General features: G+C 39.1%; 1 protein-coding gene across 5 annotated transcripts in view; it reads left to right on the forward strand.

The window, feature by feature from the left end:
• The window catches only part of MAST2 (microtubule associated serine/threonine kinase 2), a 194,868-nt gene that overhangs the window by 80,471 nt on the left and 98,370 nt on the right, over nucleotides 1-16,027 (forward strand). For 4 of the 5 annotated variants that reach the window (XM_086617847.1, XM_086617848.1, XM_086617850.1 and 1 more), the window contains exon 4: nucleotides 2,187-2,218. In XM_086617847.1, the coding sequence (XP_086473973.1) occupies nucleotides 2,187-2,218 (32 nt within the window). Of the gene's footprint in view, nucleotides 1-2,186; nucleotides 2,219-11,113; nucleotides 11,321-16,027 lie in introns of all 5 variants that reach the window. The other variant, XM_086617846.1, reaches the window with a different exon arrangement.

Here is a 16,027-nt window from a genome sequence, read left to right on the forward strand (position 1 = left end):
GATCAGGCCTTCTTTAACCTTGCATGCATTTAATCCTGAATTAGCTACATTATAGGAAGTATTAAAGGTAATGTGTGATTAAAACAAGTGTACAGCAGAGGAAAGGAAAAGATTTGCCCGCTCCTGTTGCTGGATCACGATTCCTGTGGTGTATGTGTGTAAGTCTATCGCTGGAGCCGTGCTGCTACAAGGAAGCATTCTCTCTTTAAGTGACTTTTCAGCCCTCATGACTAGAGCAAAGCTTGTAAAAATGAACCCTAAAGGCTTGAAAATTAGAAGGTAGATAAAGAGATTTAAAGGTCGCTGTTTTCCTCTTTCAGCCAGTTCTGTGAAATTCCAGAGCTTTATACATTCATTCTGAAAATTTCTGGGGCTGACTGTGTTGGAATAAATGGAAATGCGCCATTTGAATAGAAAAAGTACCCTCTGTTAAGCACTTTTGTTATATCAGATCTTCTTTAAAGTGGATAAATTAAATGCATCTGCTCATATGATGTGAGAGATATATACACATGTATAGGTAATGTACTAGATACACAAATGGAATGATCCATAATAACTATATCTTACCTGTTTATCCATTTGCAGTGGCAAAAAGCTGTCATTGCTATGTAGACTTCACAATTGGAAACTAATGCTTTTTAACAAATGAAAGTGGAAGAAGTACCTTTTTAGAATATAAAACACACAACCTGTTATAGATGCTAATGATTTATTATCTTACATACTTGAAATGTTTTGATTAGGTCTTGACAAGTTTGTCTGATGACAGGAATTTGTTTCTTGATGCTGTAAGCTGTCAGCCTTGTGATAATTCACACATGAAATTTGCTCAGTACTGTTAAACTGTAATGAAATTTCAAATTGTAGAGAACATACTTGAAAATAATAAGATTTAATTATTTTTTAAATTTGTTTTTTTTAGTTCTAATAGCTGTAACTTTTTGATATCTTTGAACAACTTTGCTAAGTTATGTCCAATGTATTACTTAACAGACCAGCCATCGACAGTTTGTCAATAACATTGTTAGTCATTTAAGTCAGCAGGCACCCCATAACTAAATACGGAAAGAGGTTACCAGATTTTATGAATTTGTTTTTTTCTATTGACTTTTTTCAATATTCCGTGAAAACACATATTTTATTTTTTTTTTCGTAGTGGGGATGAAAAATACAGCACATAGACCAGTATCCTGCAAGTCAGAAATGGAAATTTACTGTATTGTTCCTTCCCGTTTTGTTGTGAAAAGCCGAAGCAGCCCTGGACCAGCACCAGGGGGTCTCCGCTTGCCCGCTCCGGCACCGGCGCGTCGGCCGCGGCCGGTGTCGGTGTCGGCTCCGCCCGGCGTGCTGCCGGTCCGGGAGCGGCCCGTGTGATGTTCCCGTCGCGCCGGGGCGGTGCGGAGCGGAGCGGAGCGGGAGGCGCGGGCGGCGGGCGGCTCCCACCTGCTGTCGCCCGGCGGAAGCGCAGGAGCCGGCGGCAGCAGCGCTGAGCTGAGATGGACCTGGGAAACCGAACCAAGCACGGCTGGGCCGTGTCTCGTGGTGCTGTATCCATCGCTGTCTGTGCCTTGAGGGTGCTCGTGGTCGATTCACTTAAATAAAAACCTGAAAATCCCTTTGCTTTTGCTGGTTAGGTTCAAAATGTTGCTTGTAAGTCAGAGTGGATTCATTGGCCTGGGATTTTTTTGTGATAATATATAACACAAGTAATGTGTACGTTTAAAAATAACAAACCCAAAGCCAGTCTGTTGCATTAATTTTTTCCTTTTGGTGAGGATGTGAGAACATACATGCAGCAGGTGCTGGGCGTGTTGCATACTGGTGGTTCTGATACGATGCTGATGTGGTGCGTAGGACAGAATTAATTACTGTCTTATCTGTGTTTAGGCTTGGATTTCGAAGTTACATTTGCTCTGTTGAGGCTTATGGTTTTGTGAGTGCAAAGGCAATGATTGCTCAGACAAAACGAGTAGCTTTTGTACCCCAGTTTACTGTGCGACGAAGGGGTGCAGATTCACCTCTTAACGCGCAGCAGTGCTGTGCGCAGTTATACACCGAGCATGTGTTCAGAAATGGCCAGCTGCTTATCAATTTCTCCTCAGTCATTTACTGATAAATAAATGAGTGATACATTATAACAAGTGATATTAACTCAAGGTTTTCATCCTTTTTTTTTTTTTCAGAAGGAGCTCAGTCTACCCAGAAGAGGAAGCTTGTAAGTATCTTTATTCTTTATTCATCACTTAGTTTGTTTTGAACATGCATATCTGCTCAGTTGTGGAAATAATGTAAACAGGCAGATATTCTGTTTTCTCTGTTAGCATTTTCAAGAATCTGTCATGCACTTGGAAAACAGCTAGCCTGCATTTCTCTGAGACTCTATTCATTTCCTTAAGTGTAGTAGGAAAAGTAGTAGTAGTGTAAGTTTACCTCTAATTATCAGCTTGAGCTGATGCTGATATGGAGGTAGATGCGGTGTTGAGTGTTGCTTGCACTGACGTCGCTGAAGTGACTCCGCAGAAGTCACTGATTATTTATGTGATATGGACAACTTTGATCACTGCTCTTCAAACAGTCTGTTGACAGAAATCTAAGTACACAGTTCCTGGACCATGCAGGTCAGGTGTTTGTGGAGCAGTCAGTGTAACGGACATATTTTGACAAAGTAGCAAATGTCAGAAAAAGTACACTTTTAAAAATGCAGTTTAAACAAATAGCGATTTTTCTTTTTTTTAAAAAAAATTATGTTTAAAGAATTTTAGTAAACTAACTGTGTTTCAATGATATTATGAGAGAAGTTAGCTTCTGCTATGCTTTCAAATTTATGGTGGAAGAAATTGTGTTATTGATTGCATTATATAAAAGAGAAAGCTTTTGTACTGCCTGCTGTTGCATTATGATTTGAAATTGTTTCCCAAAGCTTGTAGGCTACAGGCATGAAGCTCAGCAAACGCATATAACCTTTCTTCCTTCAGTTTCTGGTTCTAATGAGAAATGATTTTCAGTCTTTTAATGTAAGCTCTCCCGTTTGTATAAGAAACAGCTTTTGGATAATGCAGTGTTTGGAAAGTGCCAGTGATTCAGGGCTGAACAATGCAACTGATCAAAAGGCCTTTTTTTTTAAAATGGGGCATGACCAGGTCTTTTTGTGTAGTTCATATGACAATGGTAAACGAGTCAGGGAGTTATTTAAAGAACATGAAACACTGACTGAATTTTTTATTTTTAAACTCGTATGGCTTAAAGGCTAGCTTGACTATATTTGATAGATTTTTAAAAGAGGTGGTGCTCATGATTTGAAGACTGTGAAGGTTGTTTGAACAGATGGTGGACCGGTGAGTTGCCAGTACGTTTTTTGTTTAATGTAACTTACATATTTTTGTACAAAACCTTTGGAATTGAAATTGAGGATGCCAGAGATATTCCCTTCCCTCGGTCAAGCGTGGAGGTGGGTATGAACAAAACTACTGATGTATTTACATTTGAAATATCTGAGATACAAATAAAGTGCTTCGAATGTGTAGTGTTTTATTTAGTAGTAACTAAGCCGAATGACTGAATGTTTTATTTTTATATTGACCTAACACCTGCAGTTTTCATTACTTCACTTTAGTTTTCTTTCACAAGTGAGTGCCTTTTAAGCCATCATTATGTGAAGAAATTTAGCAACCTGTATCAGGAAGATCCAGGCCATAAATTTTAAGCACAAGGTTGCAGCTACTAGCGAGACTGAAAATCTATGAAGAATTGAAATGTCTTCAGTTAGTTGCCTGTGTTATCTAGTTGATTATTTGATTGTGGTTTCTGAAATTACAGATTCTTTAATCTTTTAATAGACTTTTTTTTCTTTTAATAGACTCACTGAACAGGGTCTTGTGGAGCTGATGTCCATCATTTGCATATCCCAGTATCAGAATGCTTACTTGATTTAAAAAAAAATCCACTCTTAGTCTTCAAATCAGGACTTAGAGAAATTTATGTCAAGAAAGAGAGTAATTATGTGTGTGTATATATGTATAAAAAATATAATATGTATGCATTTGTTCAACCGTTCTGTCGCAAAGGATGGCCTAATGATGTGCAGTGAAATACAGACCGCAGGCAGTTCTCAGTTCTTCTGGAGGCTTTTCTCCGCTTGAATCAATTTAACAGTGAACCTTATAAGCAAAAATAACTTCTGAAAATAAAATTTATTCTGAAAAGCTGTTGTTGTACTGTAGCTAATGAGTAGGGATAGTTATGGATGTAGCTAGATCTTGATTCATTGACTGTCATTCATTGACTTTTCTTCACTGACAGGAGCAGAAGCAGGAATTGACGGAAGGATGAAGTACCTGGCTTGGAGCCAGAGGTGCATCCGTTTTCTGCACAAATTCCAGCCTTTGTAGCAGTTTGGTAGCAATTGTATTATACAGAAATATACATCCACTCAGCATTTTTCCGTGTGCTACTCTGGACGCTGGGGTGCATTTACTACTGTAAAAAGATCATATTTGGGGAGGAAGTCATTGTTTTCCAGCCAGCCAGAAGCAGAAGGAATACTTGATTCTTGCTGCTTGCTAGGTGATTGTTTTGATTGATTGTTGAGTTAGAAAAGTTTTAGACTGTGGTTTAGCTAGGGTGTTTGCCATCGCTGAATGGAAAGGGTGAGTTCTTCCTGACAATGCTTCTGACTTTATCTGACTCATATTGCTTCATATTTACTTGGGTCAGTACATTGTGCATCAACTGATTGTAGGCATGGACCGCAGCAGTTGCTGCGTTTGTAAAGGAAAAGAAGGAGTGAAGTTAGATGTCAGTATTTTTGACAGGAGATGATGAGAAATTTTGTCATCTAGAGAAAGTCTTGGGTAGAAGCTGAACAGACCGAATGGTGGGATGGAGCCTTGTGAAGTCTGCTGATTAGCAACTCTTCTTCCATATTAGCAGAAGGGAAGATGAGCACACCGTAAATGATGACTTTGCCCTTGGAGATCTCGCAGTCTAGTCTTGAAATAATCAGCACAGAGTGAGCAGGCACGTAAAACAGACGGGGGAATTGTATGCAGGGTGACATTAAGAGGAATACCTGATTATTTAGATACCATTTTGTTGTTAGTGTGCTTAAAGTATGTGTGTTTCTGTAGGGGGAAATTATACTGAACTGAGCTGTAGGCTGCAAAGAGGTTGAATAATACGAGAACAGGAACAAGTAGTTATAGTCTGTCTCTGGTGTGGTTCAATAATCAGAGTTCAAAGTTTTCCTTTAATAAATTATGCATATAAATATATTGGTTATGTTTTTCTCATGCTTTGTTCACAAAAAATAATTACCGTTCATGAATATTTTCTTTAATTTCAAATAGTGCATGTGAAATGATGGACCCAAACTTTGATCTCCATCCTATTAGTGGAAGTGGTTTAATTATTTTCAGCTATTACTCCATTCTGTTCTATTGGTGCTGCAACGTGTACAGAGATTGTTTTTTGAATTGTTTGCGTCAGCTTTCAAACGATTTTGAAGTGCACCTGCACCTGAAGCGCATGGGAGACGTCCCAGACTTGAAGGGACAAAGGTGGGGACGGTGCAGCAAGATGAGGCTTGCGATGAAGCGCTCGTGTGCGCTCATGTGTGTAACAGCAGCTCAGTATCCGGAAGACCAGGCTGTAAACTGCAGATTTTCATGGCGGCTGCAGGATGCGCAACACCATCCTGGAGCTTGCTATTTCTTCTGATTGCCTCCTTGCCTAATCAGCAGTCACTCAATTGAGTTGGGGTTGCATTTGAGCCATCTGGTTTCGTGTTCAGTACCCCATTTTCAATGAATTTGGTTGTTTATAACATGAACTTTATTGTCTCGTGCAGGTTTTTTATGAAAAATATGGATTTATATTTGAAATCCTCATGGTTTCTTAGGCAGAGTTACTAGCTTGGGTTGCTGTAATTTTTGTTCTGTCTAAACGTAGAATTTTCTGAAAAGAAAATATTGCTTTCCCACATTATATCTAAATTTGAAAAGAGTAATTTTCTCAGCAAACTAAATTTGCTAAAACAGTTTTTAATTTCAGATGCAAGTTATTTTTGTTAGTTCTTTTCTGCTGTCAACCATCTGTATCAAATACACTTTTAAAGTCTGTGTACAAGTGCAAAGAGAACATGGAGGCATAAGAAAGATGAAAAACATTATAATCCAGAATATATCCGGTAAAAATACACATTTAAATAGATCAAATATTAAAACCTGCTGTTTTGATGGTGATAGGTGCTGATAAGAAATAGTATTTTATGTCTACCTTTGTGAAATGTGGTCAGCAACATAATAGTGTTTGCTAAAGACATGTGCAAGGCTTTTATGGTGGTTTTTATTCCTTCTAATCTTTTTTTAAGGCAATTTATGTCCACTGTGGGGCTCGTTTTCTCTCTTTCTCTCCCTCCTGCTCTGCTCTCCCCTTCTAGCTGTAAACCTCCACAGATTCTTAGTTTCTACAGCCCTAGACATTTCATAGGGTGTTTCATTAAACATTCATCATAATTTGTTAAACTTAACCCCCAGCTTCCTGACAGTAAAATAGCACACAAACACACCAAGGAATTTCTTTGGGAGGATATGCTGAATACCAGTTCATACCAGTTTCTACTTGTATTCTTTTTAATGCTTAGACCTTGGAAACAACGAGGAGTTTGATGGCAGGAAAAAAGAATTCTGACCTTTGGTGCTGGTTTATGTCTTTATCTTGCCATGCTCAGGTGCTGTGGGAATTTCCTCTGAATCTGCAGTGAAATGGAGTATATCATTCCATTTCTGTTTGTCTTGGTGGGTAAGCATTTCTGCTGGGGATCGATCAATCCCATTTGCCTGCAAGGAGCAAGTGCTGTGCCTCAAGTGTGGAGAAGCCAAAGGGCTGGAAATGGAGAGAAAAATGGTTCTGAAAAGGAGTAGGGAGTTTTGCTACTTTTGTGCTCTGTTCTGTCTTGAATCTGAAAATAGAGTAAGAAATAATGCCTCCATTCAATGCTTTCTGCTCATGATACCTTGTATAGATTGGGAGAGAAAGAGGTGGTATTTTCTAATCACTCCATCCTTCTTTGAGCTGCGTGGAAGCAGCTCACAAGCAGTTCATCAGAAACAACCCAGTGCTCTTAAGCCAATATGCGAGGCTGGCTCTGGAGGTGGAACGTGCCTGTCTTCAGACTGTGAGAGTTGAGGCTCTTCAGCCGGGAGAAGAGAAGGTTCTGGGGTGATCTTATTTGCTGCCTTCCAGTACCTAAAGGGGGCCTACAAGAAAGCTGGAGAGGGACTTTTGACAAGGGCATGTAGTGATAGGACAGGGTGTAATGGCTTTAAACTGAGAGGGAGTAGTTGTAGATCAGATCTAAGGAAGAAATTCTTCACTTTGACAGTGGTGAGGCACTGGCACAGGCTGTGCAGAGAAGTTGTGGATGCCTCATTCCTGGAGGTGTTCAAGGCCAGGTTGGATGAGGCTTTGAGCAACCTGATCTAGGGGAAGGTGTCCCTGCCCATGGCAGGGGGGTTGAAACTAAGTGATCTTTAAGGTCCTTTCCAAACCAAACCATTCTATGATCATTCCTGCAGGGTTCCGTAGGAGTGTTGCTGTTTGCAGATTAGGCTTTAAAAATAATTTGAAAGCATTGTTTCTATAAAAGTGATTTAGTAAGGGGGGAGGAGGGGGTTAGTGTTCTGTATATACTGTAATCTCAGAGATAAAGAGTTTATGGAGGTTTTTGTCAAGGATTTAAAAGTGAGAAAAGTTTTTCGTGCAGATTTTATTATCAAGTTCCCACTACTTAATCCCAGTTCTCATTTAAGAAGTATAATAAAATTATACATAATATACCAAATTTGTACCTTTTGTTGCTTGCTGTGCTTTCTTACTCTGAAGGCACTGAGTGAAGGGCAGGGGCTCTGGTTGTTTAAGGAACAGCCACCCTGGGCACCCTGGACCTTACTCTAGAGACTGGAAGTTGGTTCTCCTGATGGGAAATAGCTGTTGAGAGGTTGTGATCTTGTAGTGTGGGATGCTCCTGCTGTGATTTGAATGATGGGAGGATCTGAAGATATGAATTGTCACCTGGAATTTGACTTGGTTGATGAGTACTTGTGAATAGCAGTCCTTACCTGCCTAAATACAGTCTTTAACACTTTGAAGTCTATCAAAGATATGTATTTGGATTTTTTTTTGAGGAAAGCTACCTGCTTACAAATACACATTTAAAAAATGTTGGATGTCGTTTTGGGAAAGTTTTGTTAATAGCATGAAATTGATTTTGAGCTGATTGAAATGGCCATTCGTAAACAAAAACGCAAGACTTGCATTGTACAAGGGAACATTGTCTCCTAATGAAGGTGTTTCCCCCACCCCCTCTTTCAGCATTTGGCTCCCCAGGCTGCTGCAATTGCTGTTGCTCTGTTTTCAGTGCTAAAATCCATAAAGTTTGTAGCTGAAACACAGCTTGGGAGTTACAGGAAGACGTTTTAAGATTAAAGTTGTGTGTGTTCTTAAGGGGATTGATTTCTGAAAAAGGGATGGTTCCATGTTCCCCCGCGGGTCGGGAACAGCTGCTCTGCACCGCTGATGACTCTGCAAGGGCTTTGGGTGGGAGCAGGGACTCTGTTCCTATTGCAGTGTGAGTTTTCAAGCTGCTATGCGAGATGTCTGCCAGAATCCTTTCAAGTGTGCCATCACTGCCTTTGGCTTTACGCTTTCATTTTGATTTGGTGAGAGCGACTGTTCCTGCTCCTTGAAGCCCAGAGGTTTGTCGCTGATTTGCTGTGGGCTCAGCCGGAGGGTGTCAGGACTCGGTTGCTGGCTGCGTGACGGGTCAGATAGCGAGTTTGTGTCCTGGACTTTTCTGTGCCTTCGTTTCGTACTGGTGGGCTTCATTTCCTTTCTCTGGATGCTGTGAATAGACTCATAGAAGATTTTTTTTTTTTTTAAATAATCAGGTTTTTGACATGAGCTGTGTGATTAATCTGGACCATTACTGAACTCCTGAGGTCTTTATGACACTGGGAGTACGTGAAGAGCTTGGAATTGCACTGATTGTTCTGTGCTCTGCGTTGGAGTGATAACGGTGGGCTCTCCTTCCTGGCTCTAAGCCTCTTATGCTGGGAAGAAGCACAGTGTATCAGCACAATGATGAAACGGAGGAAACAGAGACTTGGAGCCCCGTCTCTGCGGATCCAGTAAGGACTGTTGTGAAAAATAAATTGCACTTAAACATTTCAAATTGAAACTATGAAGAAAAGCAAGCCAGAGTTTTCTGTGGCCAGTAGGCATAGCTTTTATTTGTTAGAACTTCCTTTATCTGTCATATTTATTTGGCTGTACATGAAATTTCATTTGGAAGCTTTAACATTTTACTCTTGTGGAGCATTTACCATAAAGTATAGCCAAAAAAGAGCAATATTTAGGTGTTTTTAAATGGGGTATGTTGTGGTTAGGTTTTGCCACATTTGTCATTACAAATGAATGTTTGTAACTCTGTCTTTCTAGTTTGATCACTCTTCAGATTTAAAAAGTACTTTTAATAATCTGCCATAGAACAGTCACAGGGCTCAAATCTACAGAAACCTTTGCCCTTTATTATCTTTCTAAATTAAGAATGCTCTTGAAAACTTTCAGATTCGAAGCAAAAAATCTTTATATCGCCACATGTATTTCTACAAATGAATTTTAAACAAGCAATTCCTTTTTAATGGTTGCATCTTTTATAAATGCTTTGAAATCTACTAATGAGAACTGCTATTTATGATGTTCATAATTATTTTTATTATTTTATTAGTTAAAATTAAGGAAATTATATATTTAATACTATGTGTATAAGTAGAGGAGGTTAAATGAATCCATCATATAATCGGTGATGGCAGGAGCAGGGTAAGAGGCAGGCTTAACCTTTTCTGTCTGCGGACTGTAAAGCTCATCAGCTGTTTAAGCAGCAATTGCTAGTGGGAAGGGTTTCCAATACGTAAAGGTTACTTACTGATAAGTATTTGGATTCATTAGGAAATTTAAAGCAAGGAACATTGACCAACATGCTTGACTTCAGGACTTTCAATGTAAAATGTCTGAATACTGAACAAAACTGAAGCATGTCCCGGATTTCTCTTTGCTCGCTTTTATGCTTGAATATGGTAAACAGAAACTCTTTTTCATCCCTCAATCAAAATCAGATTTATAGCTGTAAAATTACAATGGTACTAGTTTGTTTTCTAACACGTAAGTACACTTTATATTACCAATAGTTGTTAAGTTAACTTTTACTTTATTTCTAGTGAAGGACATCTCATCGTGTATAGTTCAATAAAGTAGGTGTTAGAAGCTCTTTTTTATATTTGTGTAGAAGTCTGTTTGCAGCTTTTTGGAAAGCAGCTATTTTGAGAAATTTTCTGTGCTCTCTGTGTATACGAATATATGTTGGCTGCTAACCCTGCAAAAGCAGTATAGTTTACAGAACTAAGCACAGAGCTGGGAATCAGTGTCCTCAGCTGTGATCCTGATGCTGCCATAGGTGTGCTATGGACGAGTCACTTAAGCTCTTTGTGCCTCAGTTTCCCTATTGCTAAAATTAAAATAAAGCCATTTTGCAGTGCTGCTTTCTGCTTTAATTAGTTGTTGTTACAAAACATTGTCAGTGCTAAATGTCGTTTTCTGGTTAATAGTTCATGTGATTGATGTTTTCACAGTTGCCTATCTCTGTTGTTGCCACAGCCACGGTGTGGAACCATGGCTCCCAAACTGTGAAGGCTGTGATATGAATGGTCCACGTCTGTTACTGGTGCCATTATCAACTTTGTTAATTTTTCTCAATTAAATGTTTAACATTAAGGATTGAAAGTGGTGTGTGTTCCAGAAAGCCTGGAAAGCACTACAAAAAGGATGGTTACAAGATTTTCATAGTGGAAAAATAATATTGACTAGATATTATATTGACTGAAAAATACATTTGGATTTGGATGGTAACTGAAAGGATGACTGACTTAGTTTATTGCGCTTATTAAGAAGATATAACTTGTATTCTGGAATTATCTTTTTTTTTTTTTTTTTAATTGAAACAGAAGATGTGATATTGACCCTATTTTATTTTTTTTCTACCGTGGTACCTTGTCAGAATCTCCTCTCCTTTGTACTCCCACTGCCGAGGAAGTGATGTTCATCAGCACATGTTCTCTCCTACATCTGCTCCAGGTCTGCAGCACCTTAAATTCCCATTTAGTGCTGACTGTGCACTTGTTACATCTCCTCTAGTATTTTACCTGAACTCACAAGCCCAGAGCAATCCGTCTAGTCCATGCTACAGCCATCCTTTTCAGTGGAGGTAAGGAGAGGTATCAACTAGGAATTTCTAACAGTTTGGTGTTGGTGTAACCGTGAATGGACTTACCAGCTTTATAGTTTGAGAGAATAATATCTAACAGAAGGAAACAGCTTTGTAGTTGTAATTTACTTCCAGTCACTTAGAGTTCAGCTTGATGTTGCTTATTGGTACAAATTTTTCTAGTTCATGTGTAGTTTAAGGCCTTACGTAGAGAAGAATGTAAAATTAATTGAGGAATGGAAACCTGCTTACCGTGTGTGCATGCAAATTCCTGGTTGTACCTTGTGCTAGCTTCTGAGTGCATGTGCAACTGGTACCATGGACCGAAGGAACCCTCACAGGTATTGCTGATGTCAAGAAAACCATCTTAAAGGTAAACCAGCCTAGCGTAGCGTCCCTAAAAATCTGTGCCTGGAGTAGCGGCTCTGTGCTTATGTACTGCACTGTAAATCCATGTTGGTTTCTTACAGAAGCTAGCGGGCTGAAGCCTCTGTCTCCAGACACAGGATCTACTAAAGATAATGAATAAAATCAAGCCTGTTGTTAGGAGGCTTAAATATGAGATACTACAAGAGTTTGTAAACTGAAAAAAGTCCAAAACAGCTCAGTTTGTATGAAAGCATTTTAGAGCTTGGCTGATGTATTTTTCCTTCAGGAATAGCCCTTCCTCCACATTGTGCTATTATGGAACATGTATGACCATCAGCAGCCCCAGTGGAAACCTTCAGCTTCTTCACTAAGGAGAAAGTTCTCCCAGTGAGATAGTCACTGACAAAGGCTAACACAAGCTAGAGATCTTTGTGTGTGCGGCTGTGAAATCGGAGCTCAGTGGTACCTACTTAAAACTTGAGCCAGCAGAGCTGTCAGAGGGCTGGTTTTGAAGTTCACATGCTGCAGCGTGGATGTAGCTGGTCAAATTTCAGTTACTCATCAGGTGGTAATTCAATAGCCCCTGAATCTAGACTGCTATTTCAGAGGGACGTTGCTTTTGCTGGCCAGCTCTGCCAGGAGTAACCAGAAAATGTGAAGTTGAGCTATTTTAGACATCTGTCCCTCTGATGGAGAGTAACGTATCCTACATCTGTTGGGTGGAAATCAGGTTGTGTGTGTCTGAACTTGATGTGTTTTGCCCTGCCATGAAGAGAGAAGTGGTTGGCCAGTGTGCCTGCCACTTTCTCTGCACGTTGGGCAGCACTTGGTGAAAATTCTTACGATGGTGCTCATTTTGGCAGCACTTGCAGTGGAGGGCAGGGCAGTGACTAAAGAGCAGTCTCAACATTTTAGTGTCATTGTCATTGATGTAATTTAAAAATATTTTTTGTTATTTAAAAGCTGGTATTGGGTAATGTTCCTTTACAAGGGTGATTAAATGTGATTAAATGCTGTTTAGCATTAGGGCTAATTTAACAGACTCATAAGTAGTAATTAATTATCAAAATTAGATTACTGTTAAAGTCAATCGAGAACGGTTCTTTTTGGAGAGGAGGTCTAATGATTATCGATTATTTTCAAAAGCCTTTTTGGAACTTCGCTTTTTTTCTGCTGAGACTTCTCCAATCTTCAGACTTTTGACATGGGCCAGTGAATAATTTTCTCTTTAAGAATAGGTCGTATAAAAGTCTTAGTGTCGAGTTATATTCCGCTGTTACTATGGACTCATCTTGATAATAATCTTTTTCACATATGGAGACCTTCCAGCCATCTGCTCTCTAAATACTGAATGGTTGATGATTCACAGATACATAGCTCTGTGTAAGAACATAGGTCTACTATAATAACTTTTTATTTTCGTCCTGTTACTTTCACCTGTGCAGCTTTTGATCCTGTTTTATCCTGTCTTTCTTTGTTGTAGTTTTGTTTACTTGGTAACAGCACCAGTGATAGCCATTCCTGCTTGCTTAGAGCAAAGGTTTATCTTGGCGAGTTACGACCATCATTGATCTACTCAGCTTAACACCCTCAGGTTAGCCAGGCTGTGGCTCATTTCCATGACTATAAAAGTGATACTAGGAGCTGGTGGTAAATGTAACTAGAAAAGCGTGTGCCTTAATGTTAAATCTTTCTCATTTTCTATCATCTTTATGTTTACGAGTATCTACATAGGTTTCCCCTTCCCTGTTTTTCAAGATGTTGATATTTTTACATGGATGGATGGACAACTTGTTGGTGCATCTGACAACAAGGGTGTTCTACAGCTAGCATGGAAGTTCATGGCTTCTGAAAGAGCTAATCTAATTAAGAGTGAAAATATGTTATATATAGCCTTTGAGCAATTAAAAATAATGTAAACCTTTCACAAAAGTAAAAGGAAATGTGAAGTAGCATGATTACAATAAAAATAAATCGATAGCAGGTGAAATAAGACTGCTATAGTTGATGCAACTGTGGGTTGGAATTAAGGTCATGTATCTTTAGGAAGAAGAGAATGATGTCCAAAATTAGACTGAAGCATTGGCTCTCATATTTGGGATCTGGCTTGCACTCTTCTAGGGGTAGCAGGGAAGTCATGTTACTGAAGAAGAAAATGAGGCCATGTTTCACAGCTGGTCCTCTTTATGAGTTGGCAAGTCTTTGTACACCCATATTTGTCCTTTAATCGAAATATAGATTTACAGCATTTCTTTAGATCAAATTGCTTAAAAGATGTCATGAATTAATTGTTGTAACTTAGAAGTGATGGGCCTTGAGATTAAAGGAACATGCATTTCCCTGTTTCAAAAAATGTGGCACTTTCTGTATCGCTTTCAGCAAGATACAGACTACTTTCAATACTTCGAGAAATGGATTCATTTGTTTATGGTTGTGGAACATGTTCTTATAGGGATATATGGTAGAGGTTATTTTTATAGGACTGTTTTCTCTTGGAGGTTCTAGCCTTAATAAACTCTATTGACAATAACTTATTTTTTTATAGCTTTGCAGAATAGTTTCATGGATTTTTTTTCTAGTTTGTACAAAATCTGGTCACCATTTCTGAATCAGTGGTGGTCAGATCCTTGCTATCTGATTTAAGTAAAACAAAATGGGAAACCTAATGTTGCTCCAAAACACTCAGTGTTTGAGCACAGTGCATAATTACTTGATCAGTGTGTAATTATAATGTTACGAGTTTTATATAATTAGGATTTTATGGACATCTGTGATATAATTTAGGACTACATTAATTTATTTACATAAAACCCCTATTCTAGGAAACAAGCATTTAATCAATAACTGTGGTAAGTAACAAGAATATGTTATACATAGACATTCAACAAATGTACTGGGAGGGTTGCCTGCCTCTATTTAAAGACTTTTTTGTATAAGCTGTTGCAGAGGATGAGGAGACACCTGTGTTTAAATCTATGGCTTGTTTGGGTGTGTGAGTGCAATTTGGTGTGCAGCGCCCTCAGCTATAGTAAGCAGATGAGCTTCCCGGGCGTTGCAGGGTGCTGGCCAGCTCACCTTCACCGAAGGTGGGGATGGCGTTATCTGCCTTGTTCGAATGGGTCTCCTGTTAGACTGTGGTTCTTTTTCTTATGTGTTGGGATTGCTGGTGTGTCGTGATGAGAGTCTTGTAACTCCGGTCTTTCTACTTCAAGGCAGGTGCAGAAATCCCTTCTATAGCATAAGGATGTATTCTCGGCACGCACCGCCCCATATCACCTGTGTTTTGGATTTTGAAGCGTACGTATATTTTAAAACAGCAGGGCAACACCTGTAAACAGGAGTTCCATATTTTTAAGGAAGATAAAAAACATTTCAGAATTCAAGCTTGTTGAAGTTCTTTATATGCCTCAAGGCTTGTCAAGAGTTGGTGATAGTTTCCTATCTCTACTTAAATTTCCTTTTAGTTTAAAGTCACTTGATCCAGGTTTTTAGAGTTTGTTATAGTGAGAATTTCTTATTTGATAAATGTCAGAGGATTAATGAAGAGGACTATATTCAGCTTGAATGACATATGGAAATTGTTCTGGTTTTGCAGCAAGTGATAGACTCCTGGTGCTTGATTTGGTACAGGTTCTGCTTTCTTAAATGTGCTAAATAATTGGTCAGACTTGACTGGAAGACAGTATAATGTCACTTTTGGAAACAATGTAGATAAGCAATTCAGGAATAATGAGTAACAGAACAACTTTGTGACTGTATCATTATGCATAATGTGAAATGGTGAATTTTGAGTAGGTAATCTTTCGGCAACTGAATTGTGATCTACATCTCACATTGAATGAATGAATGAGTTTCCCAGAATTCATTTCTTTTTTAATGGAAATTTTTCTCTTTATTCCTTTTCTTTTGTTCTAGTTATTATTCTTGGGAATAGTTTTTCCCATCTATGTGATGGAGACTACAGGGGAGGGACATGTTGGTGATACCTAAAACTTGACAGGCTCAGATAACTTTTTGTCTTTCTTACCCTGATTGGAAACTGTCCGTTCGCTTGCCACATGGTTGGAAATATTGAGGTATGGTGGCATGAATGGTGTCATTTTTCATGTGACGACGTTACGTAAATGCTAAATCCCTGCGTCCTGCCTGGAGCTGCAGTAGCAGAAGAGTTAAACACTGGGATTTGGAGCCCGAGGTGTGAATTCTTGTCTTGTTCCAGGCTCACCGTTTGGCTGCCCTCCCTGTGACCACTTGTAAAGCATAACTTGGTGGTTTGACCTGGGAAATCGGAGGCTCCCAGAGGGGAGGATGCACTTGTGACTTCAGAAGTTGGAGGGC

Source organism: Tauraco erythrolophus, chromosome 10 (assembly GCF_009769465.1).
Source record: "Tauraco erythrolophus isolate bTauEry1 chromosome 10, bTauEry1.pri, whole genome shotgun sequence".
Lineage (NCBI taxonomy): Eukaryota > Metazoa > Chordata > Aves > Musophagiformes > Musophagidae > Tauraco > Tauraco erythrolophus.